This window comes from Apium graveolens, chromosome 5 (genome assembly GCF_009905375.1).
Source record: "Apium graveolens cultivar Ventura chromosome 5, ASM990537v1, whole genome shotgun sequence".
NCBI lineage: Eukaryota > Viridiplantae > Streptophyta > Magnoliopsida > Apiales > Apiaceae > Apium > Apium graveolens.
In genome coordinates, this window is record NC_133651.1 from 308,980,907 (window position 1) to 309,008,600 (window position 27,694).

The 27,694-nt window shown below is 31.9% G+C and overlaps 1 protein-coding gene across 1 annotated transcript; it reads right to left on the reverse strand.

Moving 5' to 3' along the window:
- Positions 1-27,061, reverse strand: LOC141662083 (myosin-8-like). Its single transcript, XM_074469136.1, has 35 exons — positions 26,927-27,061; positions 25,102-25,245; positions 24,701-24,846; positions 24,455-24,611; positions 24,254-24,312; positions 23,981-24,140; positions 22,598-22,747; positions 22,390-22,526; positions 22,171-22,317; positions 21,978-22,079; positions 21,602-21,659; positions 21,410-21,511; positions 19,683-19,720; positions 19,456-19,582; positions 19,146-19,316; positions 18,925-19,056; positions 18,722-18,831; positions 18,552-18,612; positions 17,537-17,714; positions 17,286-17,431; positions 16,041-16,136; positions 10,346-10,480; positions 10,132-10,187; positions 9,816-9,906; positions 8,977-9,147; positions 8,295-8,420; positions 7,884-8,048; positions 7,131-7,229; positions 6,979-7,049; positions 6,781-6,877; positions 6,642-6,698; positions 1,115-1,171; positions 705-788; positions 492-583; positions 1-419 (listed from the first exon to the last, which is right to left on the reverse strand). The coding sequence occupies exons 1-35, from the start codon at positions 27,059-27,061 to the stop codon at positions 305-307; spliced, it is 3,972 nt and encodes a 1,323-aa protein (XP_074325237.1). The 3' UTR covers positions 1-304.
- Positions 27,062-27,694: the final 633 nt, after the last annotated feature.

The window sequence follows — 27,694 nt, forward strand, 5'->3', positions numbered from 1 at the left end:
ACACTATGTTTTAATTAATATATTTCTCTTGTCAATCGACTACAAAAGAAAATTTAGCTAAACACAAAGAAAACTAACACATCAAAGACAAAACTTTCAACATGCCCTGCTATCTAATGCTAATCATTACATATTTTCCTTCCAACAATCTAAAAGATAACTATAATTTACACTCACGGACCTATATTCTACAACTAGGGTATATATATTTTGATACCTGATATTTGGGGTATATATACACGTGGTACTGGCAAGTAGTGAAGACATCCATCGTGTCATTGACATCCTTGGATCGTTTGAAACCTCACTCCCGTAAAAATTGAAAAGCTTCTTTGTCTAGAAGTTCTGAAGGAGGTTCTACCTTGGAGAAACTTTCCGCTTTGATAGAATCACTGATTTCGAGAACCGTGACAGGAATGCTAGAATTGAAACACACATTAGATAAAAGAACTCGGTATTCATAGCTTAGCTATAATTCTCAAAAGGATTACCTAGAATTATCATCCAATAGAATTGAGTTGACATTAGTATCAGAATCCTCCAAGTCCCCCGTTGTTATTACTACTTTCATACTAGAAAAAACCTGTGTAAAGCAGAGGATCTTAAGGCAAATGCAAAATATATAAATTAAAAAAAAGCAGCTTGTAGATAAAATAATCTGAAGAGACAAATGCGTAAGCATTATATAGCTTATATTAACTCACATCTGTGGATACACATGCAGTACGGTTGTTGATTCTGCTGTTAAAAAGCGTACATATTCGATGCAGTTGTTGAACACTCAAAACCTGCAAACAGAAACATCCCTAAGCAAGAAAAAGTTTCTCTATGTATTTCTAAACGATCAAATATAATATCCATCATGCACTGAAATTTCATGTATAAACATTGAGAAGTGCATCTTAAGCAGCTCATGAGACATACTTCACTCTACTTTCATTTTATTTATTCCACATTAGCCCAACAAGGATAGATAAAATAAACAATACAAGAAATAGATTTAAACATGGTGAATGGCGCGCGCGCAAACACACACACACACACACACACAGAGAGAGAGAGAGAGAGAGAGAGAGAGAGAGAGAGAGAGAGAGAGAGAGAGAGAGAGATTTACTGGGCAGAGATCAGTTGTTAGATAACTGTAAGTGAGCTTCGATTTGTCCTTCACAACCTGCATGTAAAATAGCATATAAATGAGGTGCCTAATGCTTGAAAGACAGTTGGCACAAATCTGTAATACCAATTTTCTAAATGGTTACATTGACTTTGAATGTTCAGAAACCTTAGTTAATAATTTTAAAGGAAAAAAACAGTGTTTGCAATCTATTAATTTTCTTTACACAAATTTTATTGTTGTCACATTCTACCAGAGCATAGTAGTTATACAACTTGAACATAAAATTTAGAAAACACTAGTTTCAAACTCGGGAATACATATCATTATGGTGGCCGGGAGTTGTTAAAAGTGAAAGGCACAATGGGAGCATAAATCACAAAGCAAAGTGCACATTTTACCGAAGAGAAAGCGCAGTGTACAATTAAAATTCAAGGGATGTTCTCAATAGTACCAGTTTAGTCAATGGTACTATAGACTTCTTCCACTGGTTCCACTACCTTTTTGCTTCTTACTTGTCTTACGCTTATACTTGCGGGTTTTTATTTCTACTTTTTACTAACATGTTGGTGAAATACTAATATATTACATTTTATATAGAAATATATCATATCGTTAGTTTATTGATTTTTAACGTAAATATATAAATGCATGTGTGTAGATTACGCTATAAAAAGTAAGTAAAATGACCATTTCATTTGTCAGTTTAGATTAGAATTGGGGAGATTCTAAGGGATAATGACTTTGATATCTTCTTCCATATTACCTCAAGAAACAACCCAACCGCATCTTCTTCTCAATTTCTTATCCTTTAAGGTCGAACCTATGTGAAACCTACGTTATTCCGACTCTTCTGTTTAGGTTGCCGTACCCATGTCGGATACTTGAACACTCGGACACGACACTTATTCCGTGTCGGATCCTTTGACTGAAACATAGACACTTTGACCAATTTATTGAGTACATATTAGTCACACTTAAAATTTAAAATAAATATATAAGAAAAATGAAAGAAGGGAGAATGAGATAAAAATAGAGAAGATGCCAAATTCGTAAAGTTTGTTAGAAAATTAACTTTAATCAAAGTTATTTTGTTACTTTATTCTTATATGTCTAACCTAACATACTTGTTTATTAGTAAAAATGTCGTGTCCTCATACCCGTGTCCAAAAATAGGACAGTGTCCACGTGTCCCCAATTTTTAGACTTCTAAAGTCCGACACTTAGATATGTGTCGTGTCCGACACTCCGTACCCGAGTCAGAGTAACTTAGTGAGAAACAACAACCACTTCTCATTTGCTTCTCTTGTAAACTGAACTTGTGACACACATGTATGCCAGGTATACCTATGATGCATTACATAACACTAATTGTATGTTTGTAAACTGAACTTGGTATGTTTCATTTTCTAAATATAGGGTTTTCTATTCGCAAAATGGTTGAGCACAGATTTAGAATTCCATGGACGCGTAATCAAACATACGAATCAAACATACGAATCCTGACCACACGGAACTTTGGTATCTTGATTTTACACGGGATTTACAAGAAAGAAGCCAAAATCCTTACCACAGGGAAATAGAGTTTCCTTTAGTTAATAAGGAATCTCTTAAATCCACATATGAATTTTTTTGAATCCTCTCAAATTGTAATTAACTCCGGTTTATGATATAATGATTGTAATCCTATTTATAGAACAATGATAAAAAACTGGAAACCAATAAAGATAGGAAAGATTAGACTCTAATAAAAATCCTAAATTTGGTAGAGTAAACAAAAATTCTCATCCATCATACAAAAACACAAGGAAGACTTTTAACAATGGAGTCAAAATATCATTATTTTCGAATGGGCACACAATATACTTCTCCTCATGATTCACGGAATCATGAAATCATTCATTAAATCAATTCCATCAAAATTCGAAGATTTATGTTTTCATATCTAGTTCTAGAATATACCTAAATCATAATCAGATAAAATAATTATTAATTACAATACATAAATATATCTAATCAATCAAATAATATGTAATGACTTATTTATTTATTCCTTTTTCCTTCTAAAACACAGTTTAATATTATAATAAAGAAAAATCAAGAATCCTTGAATAGGACTCCAGATGAGTGGGACATGAATTTGTAAAGCCATCAAAATATATCATCAATCATCATATTCGGCTTCATAAAACCATTCTAGAATAATAAAATCAATATAATAACCAAATTCAAAAACAACAGGCGTAGTTTTGTAAGTTTTTGAATATTTGGGGGCTATTTGATTATTTTGGAATGTGATGGGGTTGATATAAAATATAAAGATCCGGAACACTTCGACGACACTTCGAGGTGCTCAATGTACTATTATAAATTTATTTTTTCAAGACAATGAGATTATATATCTATTTATGTCATGAAATAGATTAGAAACCAAATGGAATACAAAAAGAAATAGGAAAGATCAGACTCTAAAGTACAACCTAAATAGAATTGTAAATATATAATAAATCTTAATCAAATAAGAATACGAACTGTCCTTGGTGAAGATTCATTCTAATTCCCCTAGTGGCAGGAGCCAACGCTCTAAACTGGTGTGAGCCAACAAAAAATACATTCCAGTTACATTGATTTAATTTGGTTTTTGAGGTCTGATTACAAATTATTAGAAAAGTTATGCAATATTTAACAAATTTAAAGAATATGTAAATTTGGCAAAAAAAAGAATATGTAATTCAATATCTTGTTAATCAATTAAAAAATATTAAAATATATATTTTCACTTGTGAAGAAAATCTTAATAACACAATCTAATAGACTAATAGACTAAGGCTGATTATTATAATTAACCTACTTCATACTTAACAAACTACTAGCACCAAATATAAAACTTTCATACAGATAAATATTTATCTCTACACTTTATGTAACTTAAAATTTAAAATAATTAGCAACATGTACAAATATTCTTCTTTATGTTCACAACTATCTCCTATTTATAATGATCTCATTTTTTATAACTTGCACAACATTTTTATTCCATTCAATAACATATAAAACAACAAACATATACACATTGTTAGAATATGGACAAGTTTACTTCAAATTAGAAATTTTAAAAATTAGAAGTAAATAAAAAACTTGTAGCTTAAAAAGAAACAAAAATAGGATGTTAAACAATAATTGTTTGACACTCCCCACCCCCATTTTGCTTACATATTAGAGAAAACAAGCTTAAGTGTAATAAAATAGTATTCTTCAATCCGTCAAACACCAACATCTGTCAATGTAACATATAAAGAATGAAAAAAGGAAAATGCTAGATTTACCAAAATTTTGTTCATTTAAAACTTTAAATGATATGAGTTCATGATAATTATATAAGTAAACGTATATGTTCATAACTTTTTAGAAGATTTAAACTTATTTAAAGTGATAGCATTAGTAAGGGGGAAATATTATTATAATGAAATTATTATTTTATTGAGGGTAAAAATATAACGTCTCCATTATGTTGGTACCTTAAAAAACTATTATTTTAGCATGGTGATTACTTAATCGATTAACTACAACTCTATAAAAGATATTTGAAAAAGGCAATATTACTGATTGAACGATATAGTTTTATTGATAATTCTAAGTGTATTTAAAAAAAAATTATGTTTTAAATAAAAAATTTGATTTTTTTTATTTCACATGAATAAGATACGAATTATACTTAGTCTAATATTAATTTGATTTATCTCGGATCAGTGATTTATATTATTTTATTTTATCCCAATGCCCAATACACCGACCAAATCAAACTAATTATTTTTAGTTTAATTTTATTTTTTTTAAATACCAGATCAATAAGATAATTTTGTTTTAGACTGAATAATTAGTATATATGTTTTTTTGTTGGTCGAATTGTATTTTTATTATTTTATGTTAGTCTGAATCAATTGTATAATGTATTTTTTTATCCTGGATAAATAAAACATATTATTTTGTTTATCCAAGTTGATTAGTATAATTTTTTTAGGAGGATTGATAGTATTATTATTTTATCTTAGCCCGGGTCACATTATATATCAACCAAATCTTAAGAATTATATTTAGTTTGTTTAAATTTAATTTAGCATGAAGTAACAAATTAGAATGATATATAACTCGATATGAATTAAAATTTAATTGGTAGAAGAAGTTGAATTTAACATAAATTATAGTGATATAGAGTTCGATATAAAATAGAATTGAAATAGGTAAATTAATAGAGGGAGTTGACTTCAATATCAATTAGAATTAGAATTGATCGACCCAATAATTAGAATTAGAATAATTAAGTAAGGGTAATTAAGTAATTTTAGCAAGTACCGAACGACCGACTACCAAACTTTTAATGTTTCGTCTATTATAATATAGTATATATATATATATAACATGTTAGGTGTTTGATAAAACTATATCTATAGAGATTAAGTTTACTATCTTTTAATGTGTTGAATAATCAATACTGTGTAGATATTATTGGGATTACTTTATTATTGTTAATTATTATTTTTCTCAAATTTCTAAGCTTAACCTATATCAATTATCGATGACTCTCTTTCCCATGCCATGCATTTGTTAATATATTACCATGCATAAGAATTCTCTAAACTGCTCAAAGACATCAACAAATTTAAGAGGATTTTAAAAATAACTCGTTTACTTTTTTGCAAGGAGAGTGCAAAACTGGGCCAAAAATTAATAGGGTTATCAAACTGCTCACTGAAGTGATGACCATATATCACCGTGTTCACTGATTTCATAGTGTATAATTTGAATCACAAATGCCATAATAAGTATCAAACAAGTACGTCTAAATATGTGCTTGGGAAGTTAAAATAAATTTTTATTGAGTTCTGCAAATTTTGTTTGAATGCTACCAAAATCAAATAAAAAGTTGTGAATTTAAGTATATAAGATAATATATTTAGATTTTAAGAAATACATTTACAATTTTTTTAATTTAAAGTTATTTTTCTTAGATTTATTCTTTTTAAATAAATTAAAGCTTTTGTTTTTTTGCACGGGAACCAAACTTTATATATAAGTTGATTGTTCATATTATTATTTTTATTTTAATAATTTTTAAATATATAACACAATTTTTAAATTTAAATCCGTCCAAATTGATCTTTAGACCAAATAAAGTGATGCAAATGATACCTCATTGGGATCGGTAAACAAAATGATATATGGTATCCATTTATGTTACTAGTTTGATATTTAACCCAAAATTTATATATTGGTATTCTGGTTGGTCACTTGACCTCTTCTTGCATTCTTTTTTGATCATTTTCTCATCTTTCATGTATTAGTAATAATTTGTGATTAAAAAATAACATCGCTCAAATTTAACGTCACTTATTAAACTTCTAAATTCAAATTATATGCTTCTAAAGCATATTGAACTGCTATGTTGGGAAAAACTAGTGGTAAGTTTATTTTTTTTGGCAAGAAAGCTAATTTAAAAGAAGATCCTATCAGAACAACAGAAATGTACCAAAAAACCGACTGCCTGCCTTAAGTGATTTAATTCGTCCCATGACGAGCCTGCATACTGTAACGAGAATTAAAAAGTCAATGTGTGATCATCATCTGGAGAAAATTGATATAGAAAAATGAACATAGTAATTATTTACCAAAGCTGCCCATTCACACCAATTCTCTATTTCATCTAAACCAGCCTTCAAAAATTCCCCATTGCTGGATGTGCAAAATTCTTGATGAAGAAGAAGACTGGAAGGAATATAAGAAAATAAAAATTATTAAACGAAATTCATGACCTAAAAAGTTTCTTGTGTAGGAATATATAGGAGGTTTGAAGATTGAGCAACTACCTATTAAAAATATGTACATTGATATAGGAAAATGTCTGAGTAAAAATTTTCTGTACAAGAACAAGATGCACCTGGAAAATGAACATAAAAAGTTTAAATATGAACCATCATCAGTAAATATTTTGGCAACTGCGTTGCACATACTAACTTACATAATTGTCCTTCAATGCATTTAAAGAATCTCTTAAGCAGTCAACCATCCTGTTCCAGGGACTATCTGGACTACTAACATTAGGAGGGGGTGAACCCGGCTGCAAAACATGTCATTTAGATCTTTTAGTACCCGAAAGATCAAGTAAAAAATATTATAGTTAACATTTTGCAGGGAAGAAGATATAGCAGAAGCAAACTGACATTTGGCCTCGACCATATATACCTAAATATTAAATTTAGTCCCTCAAAATATAGGTGGTACTTCATATGCATATTCGAAAATACAATTTGGTTTTTCCAACAAAGAGATTAACTTATAAAAAGGAAGTAGCCATGAGATATTATTGAGAAGCCAAAATAGTGTTTAATTATCAAAATTGTGCTGTGATTTAGTATCTCATAAAGTCATTCCATGTATTTTAACATTAAAGCAGTAGCAGAATCACTGAATTCTACAAGAGGCTGGTTTATAAATGAAACTATGTAGTCCTCACAGAATGCTTTCTATTTTCTAAATTCTTTCGCAGATATTTATTTCACCTTCGCAAGATAAAGTTCGACGAATAAAGTGCACAAACTTAAAAAATTGTCATGAAAAGTATTGGCCAAAAAATTGCATTAGGCATTAACTGCGGATGCCAAGAGACCAGTTCCTAGTGTCTCAGGATTTTTTTGTTAAAATTATTTAAATTGAAATCAAACCACATGGTGCATAGATCTGTAAGTGGACAATGAAAAACAAGGGGTAGTACCTTAGTAAGAGAATTAAGAGGTGGTGACAATTTCTTCTTCAAATTTTCCCTAACAATTCTATACAACTTTTCAACATAAGCTGTCAGTTGCTGCTTAAAAAGTAAAGCTGGATACTTGGGATCAACTTGTTGCCATCCATCAAGGCTTGAAGAAGTTGCGAATCCCTGGAAAATTGTTTCCATGTTAACAATAATCTTACTTATAGAAGCGTATAATTCTGAGCAATTATAGTACTAATCAACTGTATAATACCAAATCACACCACACATACACAGTATGTCCGACTTGGACGAATACTTCCATACCAATTTATACAATTATAGTTTAAAAGAAGTACAAGAGATAGAATCTGAAGCAGTATCGCAGATATAATAGTTCTAATTATCAAAATCCGTGAGAAATCAGAGCACCTGTGAAAATCTTCCAAAGAAACCTGTCGGTTGTGCAGGCTTTGGCTTATAGGTCCGTTGAAGTAAAAACAACAACGTCGATGTGTTAGAAAGATAATAAACCATTTGCTGAGCATTAGCCTCATTCTGGGGGACAACACAAAAATCAAAATGTCGAGTTACAACAATATTTACACTTGGGACTCCAAACTGAATGTCAAAAACTATTTTGTGCAGGCTTCAATACATATTGTGTGTCCATGCATTTGTGTGTGAAAATTAAATCAATTGGAGATTAAAGCTATCAGAAGTGTGATCCACGGTGAAGCTATAAAATATGTGTTGGTAGACTGTAGAAATAGGCTCTTCCATAAGCAGAGGGCACTATTGACACATCCATTTTCCATATACACGTGAAAAATATGTACATGCCATAGCTACAAGAAGGGTGCAAACCTAAAACATAAGAATGGAAATAATGATGGATGGTAAAGGATGCTCTGCTATCCTACTTCAACTTTCATTCCTTTAAATTTTTGTACAAGTAATAAATACGCTTTGGTGAAGTACCCCAATGCAAAGAAGACATATACTTGAAAAGCTAATCCACATGCTACAAAATATCTATTCTAGGGTTCAACTTTAAATAAAAGATAGTGATCACTGATGCTTTGGGTTTGAGTTGGCTTCCGAGGTAATTTACCTCTACGGAAGAACCAATCGTCTGAATGATACGATCAAATACACTCGTTCTATCTGTTTCAAAAGATTTCCACTGCATGAGGCATCTGAATATGGTAATTGCTGCAACTGGTTTGTTTTGACTAAAACCAACATCTTTTGTGACAGATAATAGAAGATCATCAACAATTTCCTGTAAAAAATAAATATATAAATATTAAATACACACACATATAAATAAATATACAGAGAAATTCTACGTACCCCAAAATTTTCCCCAAATGTTGAGTTGTCGATATATAGATGATGACTTTCTTAATAATAATATGGGACCCAACGTGCATACATATGCGCCCCCTAATTAAAATTTTACATGTGTTATGCCACATCATTTGGTAAAACATTTGGGAAATTTATTTGGGCCACATAGCATTGCTCATATATAAAATACATATTTGAAATATCAAGTAGCATACACAAGATATCTGCATTATTACTAAGAGAAGAGAGGGGGCGAGAGAAAAGAAAATGAGGGGTGCAACAACTTTGGAAATCATCCAAAAAAATTTCAGAAGTGTCCAAAAGAAAAAAAAATAAGTCAATTATCACACAAAATGTAAGAAACTGTTTTTTTAAAACTAGTAGCCTCCTTGCAGATAGTAAACACGCAAATGAAAATTTATAACACATACACGACTATATGTCTATTTATTTGTTTTAGTGGAGCATACATCTATATTGACATGTAGGCTAAACTTTGACACTTACACAATGACCATCCTGTGAAGGCTACAAGTGAAATAAGAATAGTAAGGGAAAATAGGCCAGATAAAGAAGCTAATGATAACGTGAAATGTTAACCTGGTCTGTTGCTGGTGGTGGAGCAGTTGTAAGTGTCTGTTGTCGTAGAACTTGTCCCTCCATCTCAATGTCAGACAGTTTTTCTTCAAGTCTGTCAGATGAATTACGGATATAAATAACCATTAAAAAAGTTAACTATATGTTACCCAGAATCCTAAAATTAACATGATGAAAGATCCTGCTTGTATGTTGAAAATAGTTGTCAAATCAGGAATATTAAATAGCCTTCTGAATTTGTCATAGATATACTGAATTCCTTCTGTAGACAAGTATAACATTAAGGTAACTGAGAAGAGATGAAATTCAATGTAACAACCGTTGCATGTCAGTCTTCAGCTGAATTATTCTTTCCTCCAGTGAATTAACTTGGGACTGCAAAATTAGGCAAGAAAAGAACAATATGAATGTTTATGAGTTATCCAGTAGAATACATGCATTCTATGTCAGTGTCATATAAATGCTGTTTAATACCCAAAATATTGTTAAGAATATTCGAACAAAGGTACTAAGGATCCAGTCAACAACCTAACCTTGAGTTCCTCATTTTCAGCAGTAAGTTTACTAATCAGGTCATGATCAACACTTGCACCACCTTGAAGTCGCATCTTCTCCAGATCAGATTTCAGCTTTGCGTTTTCCAATGTTTTCTCTTTCTCAAGATCTTCCTACAAAGATAAAGAGGAGACAATTACAAAAGCTTCTAATTGGATAGCAAGGTTAGAACAAACATCATTTTGACATTAAAAAAAGTATATATGCATCCCTTAATTATCAGATTATGGACTACTTTTAAAGTCCGACTTCTTTGTACCGCTGTAAAATGAAAATAAATCTACAAATCCAAATAATTTATTAAATATCAGCCAGCTCCACATAGAGCACACCAAGGTAATTAGCTAAACAACAACAGGGGTGTATTAATGGTTGATAAATTAGTACACGAAGGAGATTAACTCATGCCCCAGAATGACATTGTAACCACTTGTGCTTTTTTAAATTTTCAAAATAAGCTATCTAAAGTATCAACCTCAACAAGTTTTAATACACAATCCTTTACAAAACCCCGAATTAAGAAATAAAAATGGTAAATTGTACAGAAGCACAGCTTTAAAAATAAATTGAACAGACAGCTTTTTAAAAACTCTAAACACAAGCCAGCAAGTAACGAAAAAGATCCAACTAATCGAGCCAAATAACATTTATATGCAGAGTGAAAAATTATTGTGTGGATTTTAATGTCAACAGTCAACACTAATATTTGATTGATATGTAAGTACATATCTTAATACATGCACAAATTTTGATTGATGTAACTAGTTAGTCTCTAACAGATGTTACTCTAGTACTTGGAAAGCTGATGAATAACTATGAAGATCTCACAGACCAAGGCATGATTAGAGTCATGGAGACAGACAAAGGATCATCACTCAGACTAGTTGGTAGTATGAGATTAAAGACTAACAGTGTCTTTGGTACATTTGATCTCCCTATACAGAATTGGACGGAGGGGATTCTACAGATGGAAAACTTATCAACTAGAGGAAATCAATATTCAATCTAACTATATACGGTCAACCATGTATTCAAGAGAAAAAATAGAAAGATAATTCGAGAACCTGTTTGACTTGAAATTATCACTTATCAGTTTAGATTCATGTAGAAGCTGCATAAATCTCTTGTAATTAAAATACATGTATCTGGCAATAAAGAGAGATAGAGAGAAAAGCAGCAAAGAATATTTTATCTGATGCAGTGTAGGAGCTCTTACTTAAGCCTTTGTGGTTCTTCAACGAGTTGATAAGTTGCTATAAGACTTTTTAAATCATATTATTGGGACTTAAATGCACGTTGCACCCTCAAACTTTCTTCACACAAAAAATGTGTACAAGATTTATTGAAAACTCAGTTTACACCCCTTAATTTATACTATAGCATTCAACACGCACCCCTTTTCAGAATTTCATGAATTGGGCATGGGCAAAACCGGAAACTCAGCAAAAAAATAATTAGAGTAATTTTCATATTTTTCAAATTATATCAAAAACTGATTTATTTTTTATACCAGTTACAAAATAATAAATTTTAAATTTTCAAATCATATTAGTAATTTCAGTTTCAATTTTCACTTAATAGTATTAATGCCAATATTTTATAATTCAACTAAAAAGAAATTTTTTATCATTAATTTTGATTACATGCTTAAATTTAAACTTAATAGAATTGTAAAATTTTGAAATTATTACTATGAAATGAAATCGAATCTGAATTAATATTATGATTTGATAATTTAGATCTATTATTTTATAGTTGCAATAAATAAAAATTCAACTTTTAATATTATTTGGATATAAATATATATATATATAAAAATATATATATATAGAGAGAGAGAGATAGATAGATAGTAAAATATTTATATACATTATACTAAATTAATTATTAAAAATTAATAGCATTTATGATATATTTAGAATTTAAAATAATCTATAATTTATTGATCAATTTTTTAAATATAATATAATATAATTTATTTTTAAAATTTAAAATTTGTCCTTTATTTGTTTTATAAATCAATTTTAATATTATTTAATATAAAAAATATGAGATAATCTATACTTCTATACTATTATATTAAAGACGAAATATTGAAAGTTTGGTTGTTGGTCCTCTAATCACTCAATCCAGACAGATCAAATTAATAAGAACGGTTAGATATAATCTTAAAAATTATTATTCAACGGACATAAGATTCGAATCCCAAGAGCAACATATTAAAATGATAATTTACAATATATAATGATAAAAAAAATCGTGTCGTTTGGTACATGCTCTATTTACTTGATTACTCTTACTTTATTATTAATGTTATTTTAGTAACAAAATAATATTAAAATATAATTTGTTGATAAGTACAATGGTCTATTAACCAGGGTTAAAACAAAATTATAATTGAAAAGTAATTTGCTGGTCGATTCAATTATATCGAGAAAAAACAAAATAACATATACTACTTTATTTGGGATAAAACAAAATCATATTCAATCTAGACAAAAATACAATTAAAGACGAACTAAATACAATTACTTGAATATACTTAAGATTTAACAAAAAAAGAAGAAGCTATCTATCTATCTATCTATACTATTATATTAAAGACGAAATATTAAAAGTTTGGTTGTTGGTCCTTGGTCATTCTATTATTTAAAATAAGACACTTATATTATATTCCTATATTATATTTAAAAAAGGACACCTAAAAATAAAAAATATCTTTATATTTAGAACAGAAAATAAATTGTTCCCGGACACAAAACACAAGCTGCCGCACAACTCTCACATATCAATTGTCTCCGACCCCTGCTCTTGTTGTGTTCATACAACTTAATCTCCATCCATTATATAATCTCCATCAATTATATTAATTGCTTGCATTAGCTCCTTCCTCAACTCTCTGAAATCAACGAATAACCCAAGTTCACAAACACTTGCATCGACTCTCCGAATTTATCAAAATTGTCCAAGTTCTCAATTTAGTGCCCATTAGATATTTAAGATTCAGTTCATGAGAATAGTCGAATATAATCCTAATAAAAATTGTATAAGGGGATGCAAGGTTCGAATCTCACCAATAACATATTGAATTTATAATATAATCCCAAAATATTTTATACAGTGCAAGGTTCGAATTCCATCAACATGTTAAAATTATAATTTATAATATATAATGATAAATATAATTGTGCATCGCACGGGCTATATACTAGTATCAATATATTTATACAATACGAGTTAGCAGATTATCTTTTTATTAAAAAATATAATAGATAATATTACATTATTATTATTTTTAATTACAAAGCAAATTCCCTGAATCCCGCGGGGATGGGGGTGTGGATCGGGGAGGAAAAGAATCCTTGTTCGGGGTTCGAGCAAGGTGGGGGATCGATATCAAATTCGGGGATCGGGGGCGGGGATACCACTCCCTGACCACGAAATGCCCCCGTGCATACCCCCTGTATGCACAAAAATTCACACCAATCATAAAGAGCCGGTTCATGAAAAGTGTATGAAATTAGTGATTAGAGTGCACATAGGCACACATTAGACAAACCCATATATATAATGTTTTTTTTTAAAACCAAATTTTTGATTTAATTTTCAGTCACAACTATTTTTTTAACGTCATTTCATCTAATATGACTATTCCATTTAGGCGTATAGCTAAAATTCGTGTACCATTGCTAGACCCTGCTCAAGACCATGATGCACTGGATTGGTTTGGTTTATCAGATATGACCCTCAAGTGACAACAGACTTATGACTTCTCATACATTCGTTGCATGCTTATGGTTAATGTCATTACTGCACTAATTACATACTTTGTGCTTATGTTTGTCTCAACATCTTCCATAACATTTGAATTTTTTTTCCAAAAAAGAGGGTCTTTACGAAAACAGTCACCATTAGGGGAAAGGTAAGGTCTCCGTACATCTAACCATCCTAAACCATACTTCAAAGGGCATCTTTTGATTTATGTAGTATGTTTATATGAAAGTGTGCATGTAAAATTGCCTCTTTTGTTGACTCTAATGTTTACCTTACAAAACCAAAAGAGTAGCAGGGAAATTTTTTAGAAAAGAATAAATATACTTTCACTTCAAATGTAAAGGTCAACAATAATCAAAATATAAGAGCTTTCTGTTCTTCCACCATGTAGAAGATTATATTAGCAAGAAAAGTTACCATGCCAAATTATTGCACTACCTAATTCGATTTTAGAATGAAGAAGATAATCAAGAACGAGAGAGTTGAATCCTGACCAGAAACTTTAGCATGTGATGATAGAAGGATTGTCCATCACAAAAGACGTCAAGTGTGATTTATATCAAAGACATACGAGTATCAAGAAAATAAATGAAAGAACCAAATTTAGTTAAGTTGGCCAAAAAAGTTAGTTGATCCCAGGACAACTTTTCAAAACATGGATTTACTGAATGAAACAATAATATGATAGAACTTAAGCGGATTAATCGCAAAAATTCACTACTCCAAGGATTTACCAACCGCAAAAGAGAAAAAAATTATTGATCGCAACCCACAAAAGAGACTTAAATCAATATTAATATTATATTAGTAAACAAGTCCAGTGAAACTAGAGTACAATGTGAAGTATAAATACTGACCCTAACAGACTAAGGCACATACATAACTGGACTTTTACAAGTAAATTAATAACTAAAGCCTATATAACTATTATATATATAAGAATCTGAATATTAAATATATATAATCTGTATAAGAAAATAATATGAAAACTCCAATGTATAACCACTTTATTTCCTCATAATAAGCTGTTTTAGTTGTGCCCTGCATATTTAACATTCAGGTTGGTAAAATATTCTTGCTGTGCTTCCAAATTTAATGTCCTATACATGATTTCAACTAAGGCTATGTTCAGATCTAATCCGGAAGATTGTTTACTAACACTAGAAGTATCCATTATTTATCAAAAATAGAGAAGGTCTCGATTCATATTCAATGTAGTAGTAAACAGACATAATCGTTCTGAATTTATTTGTAATTAGATTTAGTTTTTCAATATGATTGTGGATTGATGTGATCATCATAATTAACTTCAAAGATAATCGAGTTTTCACTTAAATTTTAAAAATGTCATTGTTCAATTTAATTGTGAATCAAAGTATGTGAACATTTGTACATTGGAAATAATGGACAAACCAATAAATGATTTTAAATAGATTTAAAAAAAGAGTCGTAACTTTTGGATTGAGGTCTTGGACTAGATAGATGATCTAGTGAGCAAAAGACGAACAGAGTGACATAGTGACTTATTGGATAAAAAATAGAAGTGCATTTATAAACTGACGTCGTTTGATTAAAACTGGGAGTTGATTAAGCCACAAGACAACACTAGAATTTTGAATGTGTAAGATCAAATATGTTGCTGAATAGGACAGTGAGTGCCTTTCTTTATCTCCCATATAGAAGAGCAAGCTGCTATAGCACTTTCCATAGTTATCATTGTATTTTTGGGGAGATGATTTTCTATTTTTTGGTTGTTAAGCGTATATATGACTATGAGTTCTCCATAATGAGGGATTGATGAGCTATATTCAGGGAGAATTTCCCCCAAAAAATGTATGATGACATACAACGAAGCAGAAGGCAAAAATTATTCATAATTCAATAAAACAAATGAGTTACCCGCATGCGTTTCTCTAACTGCAGCTGTTCGGTCAGTTCCTCTATTTCCTGTTCCAAACTCTTAGCAACTTGAGGACGGACAGTTTTTTTAGCAGCCTGGAAGTAGAAAAAGCACCTGTAAACCCATTTAAATATTCAAAATAGAGGAGCCTAAGGCTCATGAATTTGACATTAAATTTAAATTTCATAATATTCTTCAAAGTGAAGACAATATGTTCTCTCATTCTTTCGTATTTGAAAAAACAGGATGTCACATCTCAATAACTTACATGCTTCAGTACGTGAACTATGTTCAATCATATCGTGTCAATCCTGAATCCAACTAATTTAATAAATTCCTAACTTTAGAAAATTGTATGTGCGTTATTTTCCAAGAGTTGAAGAAGTCGAATAAAATACTTAACAAGTCTTGTGATATCTGAATCAAGTACAACAACAATCCTAGCTTATATAAACTAGTTCTTTAGCTTTTAGGACTAGATAAGTCATATTCAAATTTATTCCAAGATATCCTCCTGCATTTTCTCTAGTTAAGTTCACAAGTTACTGTATAAACTAAGATTTGTTTATACTAATAATAACTAGTCTAGTTCTCTCAAGTCTATAGCCTATTCAGGCTGGTCAATGTATAGTTGTTTCTGTTCCCACTTTGACAACAGGATCATTAAGTTGATGGTTAGGATGAATTTAAATTGGAATTTGATTGTGATCTATCCCTTCTGTATGATATATACACATATTTTCACCTGCAGTATAAATGGAAAAAACAACAAAAACTAGCTGAGAGAGAAAATAAACTTGCATGCCATTCTTCCTCTCCACGCACATTGGGTAATTACTGCAGCATTCCTAATTTGACACTACAAAGACCAGTTAAACTAATCTAAATGACATGGAAAATGACAATAATGGTAGTTGTCACCATCCCTGGACATGGATATTATCACTACTAGGTGTCTCCTGATTTTAATATATACGACTGTCAAGTCAAAATGATCAGAGAGGTATGTGAACTGATGAAAAGTTAACACCAAGTAATAGTTGTTCATTACATTAACTAATATATTACCAACAGTGTATTCTCGATATAGGTAACAATTAAGGATTCAGTCTATGATGTTACAAGAAAAATGATACAACACTCTCAGGTTGATATTATGCTTCTAAAACAATGTGAAGGTTTATTGAGTAGGACAATTATAATTCTGGCATTAATTCTTTTCCAGCACCATTACAGGTATTTACCTGTGTTCCTATAGCTGCCTTAGACTTAGATTGCTTTCTGATGCGCAACTCATGCCGAGCAGACATCCCACGCATTCCAGATTGAATATAAAGTGCCGACTGCCGTAATCTTTCGGCAGTCTCATATCTCCGGCGTGCAACTTGCCCTGTATTTATCACAGTAGAAAGAAGAATAGTTGAAAATACATGTAGTAAGTAACAATAGAGCTTCTGTATAATCGTACAGCACGGGGCATGTTAAAAGCATATACTTCGGCAAATTGCTTGGATTTGTATGGCAGAGATCCGCAATTTCTTATATGTTTTATGAGCCTTTTTCGACCGAAATTTTGCCTGGATAATAGTTGAAGATTTTCCCAAGAGTTCAGTAAGATGAGCATCTAGCTCTGCCATCTGACCACCACGAAGAAATACTTTTGTCTTGCCAATCTGAAAAATTGATTAGATCAATTGTGGTTGACCCATTACTTGGTCTAATACATACGGAACTTCACATTTGTTTCTATGCTGCTAGATGGGTGCACAACTAGACTGGTGAAGAAACCAATAGAAGAACTATAAATGTATTTCAGGTGCTAATATTTTCAAGATATTATGTTTTGATTTTCATAGATTAATCATATATTGTTACTATAGTTCATTAATAATACTAAAATAGAATTTTCTAAGAGTAGGCTAAAAAACTAGAAGTGAAAATTAATAATGTTTAGGGCGAGATTTGTTTCTACTTAATAACACAGCCACATGCAATACTAGAAAACAAGTTCACGCCATAGAGCTAACAATTTTTGCAACAAGAAACTGCAACTGGGATGTTCCTTTTGGTTAATGAAAATGGAATGGGGAACGGAATGAAAGAATGTGAAAATACAAACGTATGGAAGGTGAAAGAGAGAAGATTTCCTATAGTGAATAATAATTCTGTGATGAGTTTATGAAGAAAATTAGTAAACATTTTCATTTTGTGGGTTTGAGATCTAGTTTAAATTGCTAAGAAAAAATCGGAGGAAGGGACAAAATTTATAAATACTTATCCATAAAACACACAAATTTCTTCCAACTAAACGGAGCATGTTTTCTAAACACTCGTACTAAGACATCAGTAATTACTCTTGAAGTTAAAATTTTAGATAACAAATTGTAGAGACAACTTGTGCATATATTTTCGCAAGATAAAACATATTTAATGAATTTATGTTTTTTTTTCTGGGCTATTGCTGCATGTGTATCAAGCATAACTTGAAATAACTGCTACTAGAAACATACCTGGTAACCTTTGAGGCCCACCTTCTCCAAGAGCTTCTTGCAAGCAGTAACTTCATCATATCTTTAAAGTAAAAACCACAAACAAAAAGCTATTTCGCATCAAACAAACAACAGACCAACATGACAAATAGAATACATTTCAATCATGTCAGCAGAGTACACAAAGTAACCTTCCACTCAAAATATCAGGTGCGAGTAATCTAAATCGGGATATGAGTTCATCAAATGTTTTCCTTGCTGGAAATCCAGCACTGCTGATCCTTATAGCCTCCATGACACCCTGAAAATAATAAAGTCATATTCATACTTCTGAGTTCTACTAAAATAACAAACTATCAATCAGATTACAGATGACTCCAAGAGCTAAACTGACCCCACACTGAAGCTGTTGCAGTACATTTTTATTCTCAAATATACCAGGCTTCAGAAGATTGTTTGGCTTTATACAACGAACATAATGTGGCTCTGTAGCATTAAGTGTCTCAAGCAAAGACTGAAGTTGTTGCTGTTAAAGGGACAATCCACAAAAGAAAACTGTAAAACTAAAATAGGAATTTCCAAATTATAAAAATTGGTAAGCAGTAACAAATATACCTTAAATCGGGTACCTATAGACGAAAATTTTGATTTGTTGGAAGATTGGTCAGGTAAGGGTGGAAACAGTGCTGACACAAAGGGGTCCCTGGAAGCACTCAAGAGCGAATGATGCTCTCCTACAACATAGTCTTTGTTTTTATCCAGAAAGAAATCACTTTGATAAGTGACCTGAAATCAGAATAAAAAGTACTCAAACCTTCAACCTCTTGTAAACAAGAGATACGAGTATCCACTAGGTTAATGCTAGGAATACGAATGAAGTTATGAGAAATACACTAAAGGAGGTCCTATGAAAAGAAGTGCATACATCACCAGCATAATGGCGTATCGTAAAATCAGACTGTGATAACTTCGGCTTTGTGAATCGTTTATGCTTGCTGAATGTTTGATACATCTTTTCTGCAAACGTTTTATGTGTTGATCTGGGGAACATGCTAAAATCAATAATTAAGTTAGCCTTAAACAGTTTGGTCCAATCACCTTGAAGAAATAATTGACAAGGGCAGCAAAACTGCAATTCAGATGCAGACATACCAAGCCTCATCCAGAAGAGCAATTATCCCACCAGGTTTCTGAAATATTAAATATAATATATTAGTAGATAAATTTCCACAAATTAACATACATGTATGCGTGTGTGTGTGTGTATTAAGGGAATATTTGGCCAGCCATACCCAGTGCTGGTTAGAATACTACATTGACTAGTTTAATTTAAACATTTTAAGCCCAAAACTTCAACTTCTAGGGATGAGTAACTTTATCCTCTAGGGATGGGTTCCATAATTCCATCTTCTAGGGATGTTGCAAACTTGGTTTCTATCGCATGTTTCCATCTTCTAGGGGTTAGCTTTGGTCTTTTTCTTTGTTTTCCCACCCCAGCCTTATATACATTTTCAGCTGTAATAATTTTATATTCCTGACATAATTTTAAAGAATATAAACAATTATGACTCTAAATAAGCATGTGCAATAATTGAAAACATAGTGACTTGCGTTAAAATTAATTTCTTTTCCAATTCATCATACAAATAAAATTTTAAATTATTTTTAATGTACAAAATAAAAATTAAGTCGCCCCATACTATTATTTTCCTCTACATCTGCCACTGGTTGGATAAAATCGCGGGAAAATTATATGCTTTCCATATTAGTGGAAACCAAAAACTCTCATGATTGATTGAAAGAATGGGTTATAGGTTGGGAGAAAGAATGGTAGCTAGGTTTTACTAAAGTACTATGAAGTAAGGGTGCGGTGTGTGAATACGCGAATACAACAAAATTAAAAATATGGGGATTCGGGTATGGGAGATTCAGCAAATATTAAAATATTAAAAAAAATATTTATAATTAACTAACAAAACTAATAAATTAACTTTCATTAAAATATTAAAATTATATATTTTGTGTGTGTGCTCTCCATTGGTTTGTTTGTGTGCATCCTCCTAACGTGATATAGGTAGATTCTAACAGTGAGACTAGGATCTTCAAGGGGCTCAAACAAGAACTTGCAATGAACTTAATATTTGATTATGTAGAGAAGCCCAATGGTCTTGCACTTCATTGTGCCTCAAATTTTGAGATAAAATGCACTTAATTTACTCGAGCTCCGCCAACAACATTAAATTGGTTGTTAGTTTTGTCTTCCTCCAATCTATTTTGTTCTTATTTGTCATTAACCGTAATATCATGGGACTTCATCGGAGTTGGTTGTATCAGTACTAATAACCTGGTCCAAGTACAAAAAGTCATCATGTATATCTGTTTTCAGTTATCAAGTTGGCTAGTAGCCCAACACGGATACATGTTCGTACAACATGTCTGCTTTAAGCAAAGCTTCACTAGGCAGACCTATTTTCATATAGTAAGTTCCCCATTTCTGCAAATTACATGCCCCTTGGTCAGATCTGAACTCTTTCGTATGATACAGTTTTCAATGTACAGGACGAAGTAATTTACATTAATTTTGCACTTCTCGTTTCCTAAGTTAAATTAAGTCATTCACCTTAATAGTGAATATCCATTAGGTACTCTAACAAAATAATTGTCAATATGTTGATATACATATGTTGCTTGTCCCCTTAATTACTTGTGATAGGTTTAAACCTCGGGGCTCTAGCCACTTACTCTTCCTTTTAAACACCTTTATCTCCGGACCTAATACATCAAATTCTAGTAGGAGACCTTCACATAAAATATTATAAATTTCATTAGGTAAACAGAAACAAGGAAAAAATACAGGAACATCATATGCATTCATTAACCTTTTCAATGAGATCAAGAACATCTTGATTGTCTTCAAACTCGATATAACTCCAATCAATTTTTTCTTTTGTGTACTCCTCTTGTTCCATCTTAAAAACGTGCTGCCAAAGAAAAAATGACATGCCAAGCTAGTTTAACAGGGTTGCTTTGCAAATTCTCGGGAAAAGAATAGGCATAATTTATGCATGAACCTGATTGAAGTGTTGTTGAAGTTTTTCATTGGTTAGATTGATACAAAATTGTTCAAAGCTGCATAAAACCACAGTAAATTATTTAACCAAATAAGCATCATACAATGTAAGAAAGTACATGTACACAGCATCAAGCTATTTGATAAAAGCCCCGCAGAATAAAGTACAGTATACATTTGAATTGTGAATAGTTCTTGATCAAGCTAACATGTAAATATAGTAACAACCCACAATTAAACAGATTCCAGTGTGTAAGACACAATAGATATTTGAAGTTTCTGTAAATCACTCCAACATCTTTCAATTGCTAATTCAGATACAAGATTTTCCTGTAGTATTTTTAAATGTTGGAAACAAAGGCGTACCGGCTAAGCACCTGTTTGTCTTGAAACTCTCAAATCCATAGATATCCAGTACCCCGATCAAATATTTTGAGCCAGGATCTTGACCAATAGAACCATTAATCTTGTTCACAATCCTGTGTCCCCAAGTAAGTGAGTTTTTCAATTTAATAAAACTGAGGCACCAATCACTTTTAATTCAAGACCTGCTAGACGCATCATACTCACCAATCAAATAATCTCGAGTAAACAGTTTTTGCCAAAGCATCTCTACTGATTGCAGCAGCGGTCGGGTCTAGGTGCTTTGTTATGGTGTCACCCCTAGTTACCATCATGCGTTTGCACAAGGAGTCTTCAAGTGACTTCTCATCACACCTGAACAAGAGTGACATGTTATAGAGGTACACATATACACGAAATATAAGTGGGCCTTAAAACATCAATTACTTGAATAGCTCAGCTGCCGTTTTTAAATGTGACAGAGATTGCGCATCCTTGGGTTTAGAAGAATCTGCCTCCCCACCCTTACCGAACTCGATATTTCCCAAGTGGAGTACAGCTGCCACCACTCGGAAAATAGCGTCCTACTAAAAATAATATTAGCAAGAGATTGTCAGAAAATAGAAACATTTTTACAAATCATCTAGACATGAACCTGTTCATCTGGACCAATTCCCACAACATTCATGGCCCTTCTGGTTTCAACATACTCTTTAGAATCATCCATTGCATCTACTTGAATGCAATTTGATTGATTCAGATAACGGTACGACCGTGGATTGCCTACCTTAAACCTTTGAGCATCCTGAAAGCAACAACGAGGAGATTTAAATAGAGATATATCTACATAGATACATGTCTACACATATCTAAAGAAACTATAGCAATTGAATTCCAAAGAAATAAATCTTCATGGAAACACAAATATGAAGATAAGAAAAATACACCATAGCAGATATATGAAATTCTAATAATAACTACAAGAAATCTGAGTCCTGAAAGAAAATGTATAAGAAATATTTAGAAGTACAATTGTCATCTTAATAATAATTTTCTTTTCAACGTAGAAATTACAAAAAACACTAAAGTAGTTGATCTTTTTTTTCCGTCAACCCAGATCAAAATAAATCTACAAGGTATTTCCAGCTTTTGAAGAGAAAGTTTACTCAACAATTTCATCTTCATGGGGTGGAGTAAAAAAAAGACCAAAGATAGAAAACTCAAAGGGATAAAATAATGACCGAGTTCACTCAACTGGCAAGGAAAATGCTGAGTTTAGGAAAATGTAAAGATTATTCATAATTCACAGTTCATGTATGTAATAAATATGAGAAGATCATGAGATTTAGAACCACCAAATCATCAATATCTTAGATGCTAGCCTTAAGTGATGGTACAGCCACCTGACCAAATTTAAATTGATTTTGAGTTTCAAAAATATCTAGCAAAGATCAAAGTTATTTGTTCTTTCTATGTCACATGTCACATGTCACATCATGACTTTTTAAAGACTACACTAAAAGAACAAAGATATGAAATGTGGTAAGATTTGGTGGGCCATTTTTCATCTAAAGCCCTATGATTTTAGGTATTATTGTGCTTTATAGCTCTTTCTCTTGCACATTCCCAAGTTGCTTGTCATTGTAAAATGTGCCTAATAAGCTCTTTTAGATGCTCTTTGTGCTATTTATGGGTATGGGAAAAGCCAAGGGAAAATGGGGAAGTTTCAGAGCCAAATAAATTTAGTATTAATTTTAGCTTGATCAGTTCGAGAGTAATTACGGTCTTGGGTGTGTTTACTCCTACGAGGATTTTTCCATCATCAACATAATGAAGCCGTAGAAGTTGGCGTCGGTTGACTCGGAGTTCCTAAAGTCTGGTCATATGTATTATTAAATCCCAAGGCTATGAGGTTAAGCTTCACATATTGACATCTCTGTGTGTGTGTATTTATATTCATTGGAATCGACCCTAACCTAAATAAAAACTAACATTTATACATTCCTGATATAGTATAATACAATCAAGCATAAAATACCTCTGGTGGTGCAGCACAAATCATATAAAAGCAGTGATAATTTCTTTCAGGATCTGACACCTGGCAAACACGGGACCTTTCCAACAGATAGGTTCTGATAGCAGCACCTGAGATCTTTCCCCGATCATTAAATTGAATCTCGACAAACTTACCAAAGCGGCTACAATGCGTCACATGTGAGTACAAAGAGTTTTAAACAGTCAAAACAAAAATACATGTAACTATTTATAAAATTCAAAGGCTAAGAAAAAAGTTTAAAAACAACTATGACACCTTGAGTTATTATTTCTCACAGTCTTTGCATTACCAAATGCTTCAAGAACAGGATTGGACTGCAAAAATAAAAGCTTTGTATGTAATTACTTAACATATTTAAGAGAAAGTAAAAACCTAAACCGGATTCCATACACATCTTGTACACCAAGTTCCGTAAACTATTAAGTAAACAAATGGGACTTTCAATGATCTGCATACTTTTAAGACTTGCTGCTCCACGCTCCGTCCATCAGCATCCGCTTTGCCTCCCATATATGCAAGATACTGCATAAGACTTTTAGTGCTCTCTGTTTTACCAGCTCCACTTTCTCCACTAACCAAAATTGACTGGCTAATTCCCTCCTTAATCATTTTCCTGCAGAAAAAATTGCATTAATTTGTGAAGCATAGTAACAACAATATAGCTATCTACTGAGTAAGAGACTATAACGATTGTAGTTTTACCTGTAGGCGGAGTCTGCAATGGCAAAAGGGTGTGGACTCAGCTCATGTAAAGCAACCCCTTTATATTGTTGCATCAAATCGTTGCCATATAAATGTGGCAGTCTTTGGAAAGGGTTCACAGCAATCAATATACTACCTGTATAAGTCTACAAGCAAGAAGAATATTGTCAAAGCTAAAAAAAACTATTATAAATGAGAAGCAATAATTAACTGCAGCCTTTCTAGAGGTATCAGATAAAAAGATATCTAGAAATGCTAGAATTTCATGTCATATATATATTATGTGTAGAAACATAGAAGCTGCAGCCTAAGGCAAATGTCATTGGCAGAAGTCACAACAAAAACCTCCATAACTAGGGCGAGAAAAAGTAAATGCCACTATAAAAAAGAGAGATGCTTACATATATTTCATTCACATCAAATCGGAAACGTATATTCTGCAAAACACCAGGCTCGTGCAGATACGTCAGCTTTGTCATATCTTCTACACCCTTTTCAGGGAGCTCAGTATCTTTGGGATGGACAGTGGATATTTTACATTTAGCCTAAAACATAAAAGTGATGAGTACCATGAGGAATAATCTAATATCCAGTTCTGGCATTCAATGAATGAACAGGAGAAGGACAGCAGAGTGTAGTTAACGCAATTTATACGTAAAGCTAAATTTTTGCCCAGGTAATGGGAGCTAGAGCCACAGTTGGACTGGATAAGTACTGAATCAGCAATGCTTATATTATACTAAAGATTTCAATATGATCTTATGGTTATATTTTATACTACTGAAAGTCTATGACATGTACAGAAGATGCAAACCATTGTAAAGGTACACCTAATTTAATGATTAAGGGCAAAGTAAAGTAATCTCCATTGTAAATTTACTAAGCTCCTCGCCAAATAAATGCAACAACTGATAATTTATTTGTTCCCAATTATTGATATTTATTAATTAACTTTTACATTGTCATAATGTAAAACAACTATAGAGGAATGATAAAAGGGATTAGAAAAAGGAGAGAAATAGAGTATATTAGGCAACATAAAAACCTAAACGCCAAATGTGACTTTGACATATGTATGGTTATCACGGCGCCAAGTCGAGCCTCTACGCCCGAGTACCTTCGAGAAGACAGTCAACAAGTCTCCTGACTAGTCGTAAAAAGTCCACAAAATGTTCATTGTACATATAGTACTAGATTTTATATATAAGATATCTAAACATGTCAATATCATCATTTAATCAAAAGTAATAGAATAGTGAGCTCAAAATAACTATAGTTAGTACACAATAACATGATTAGAATTTCAAGCAAATTAAAGCATAAGTACGATGGCTATCAAGCAAAGTTATCCATCTTAATATCATTTTCAACTCCATTTTTTTCTTCAATAATGTCATTGATTGAACCGAGTCATGGTACACCATAATCGCCCCAAGTCGGGTGCCGACCCGAGTACCTCCGGACAATAGCCGTCAACAAGTTGGGCTTCGAGGCTCTCCGCGCTCGAGTACCTTCGCATCGACTAGTCGGCCTCATGATAAAAATAGACATATCAATCCAATCTTAGTGATATAGCCCTCAAGAGAATCCTAATTTAAACGAAAACTAACTCTAGTTAGTTGTGTAATTCCAATGGTCAAGGGAATAAGATTCGCAATTTTAACATTTTTTTAATATTTAATTGCAAGCCCGAGCTAGACCTTAGTTCTCTTTAAAGAAAAAATCAACTAGCTCAAACATTCGAAAGGGTAGTCATGCCCCTCAGCTGCAGCCATTACTTCTAGTAAATTTGAAAGCTTATTTCCATTCAACATGTCCAATGTAGGAATGAGATAATGCACTCGTAGCAGATATATTAATCCTGCCCATTGATAATGCGGTAAACATTATCCTCTACTTCTCTTAATCCCTTTACTCACCGAAGCAGATATATAATCCTGCCCTTTTGCATTGATAATGCGATAAACATTATCCTCTATTTCTCTTAATCCCTTTACTCACCGAAGTTCCGAAAAGAAAAGCCTTATAACCGCTACTTCGAAACTTGGTTTCTTGCACCATTTTTACAGTTCATATTAACATAATAGACACTCAGAGTAATAAGAGAACAAGTAGAACCTTAACAAAAAGTAAAGCAGAAAATTCAAAATTTTATTCATAAGATTTAATCAAACTTAATAAACAGAACGTTCAAATTTTAATGTAGTTCACATTGAAATTACAAACCGTTTCTCCTGTTGAGCATTTTACTGTAATCACATCTTTCTTAACTTCCACAACGTCCCCATCTTTCCAAGCGACCTCAGGATCCGCCACCCATACATGAGATCCAACTACCACAGTTTTTGAGGTAGTCTGCATAAGAAATTAAAATGCATCAAACTTGACATTTCATTGTGTAGTTTGAGTGCCATTAGCAGCCAACACGAATGGAGTGGTGTTCGTTGTTTTCTTTAATAATAATCTTAATGGCAGAGAAGTAAATCATTAACACCGCATAAAATGTCCATGCCATAAATTTATCCAGAAGATCACATATATTTTAGTTTAGAAGTGGAAATTTCACTGATCAATTCACTCATTACAGTGCGAAAAACTACAAGCTACAGCAGTCATTTGAGCAGTTTTAGTTATTTGTTGCTACAATTTTTCTTTTTCCAGCAAAATTTTTCTCTAAAAGCAGTAGAAAATTGAGAATGCTCGATCAAATTTCATCTTGTCATTATTCTAGCAACAACAAATATGAAATGCTTTAATTTTAAACCTATCAACAGTACCTAATTTAAGTACAGAAAAATCAATTATTAATCCTTAAACTTTAAAGAGTCCCTGTTTTGAGTTTTTTATTTTATCTGATCACGAAATAAGACTGATATATATATCAGTGAAGTAAATTTGCCACGTTCAAACTTCAAAATGCACCAAACTGATGTGTAACATTTGTCAATATACGAACTAAAATAAATAATCACGAATAAATAGACTCGGCAATGG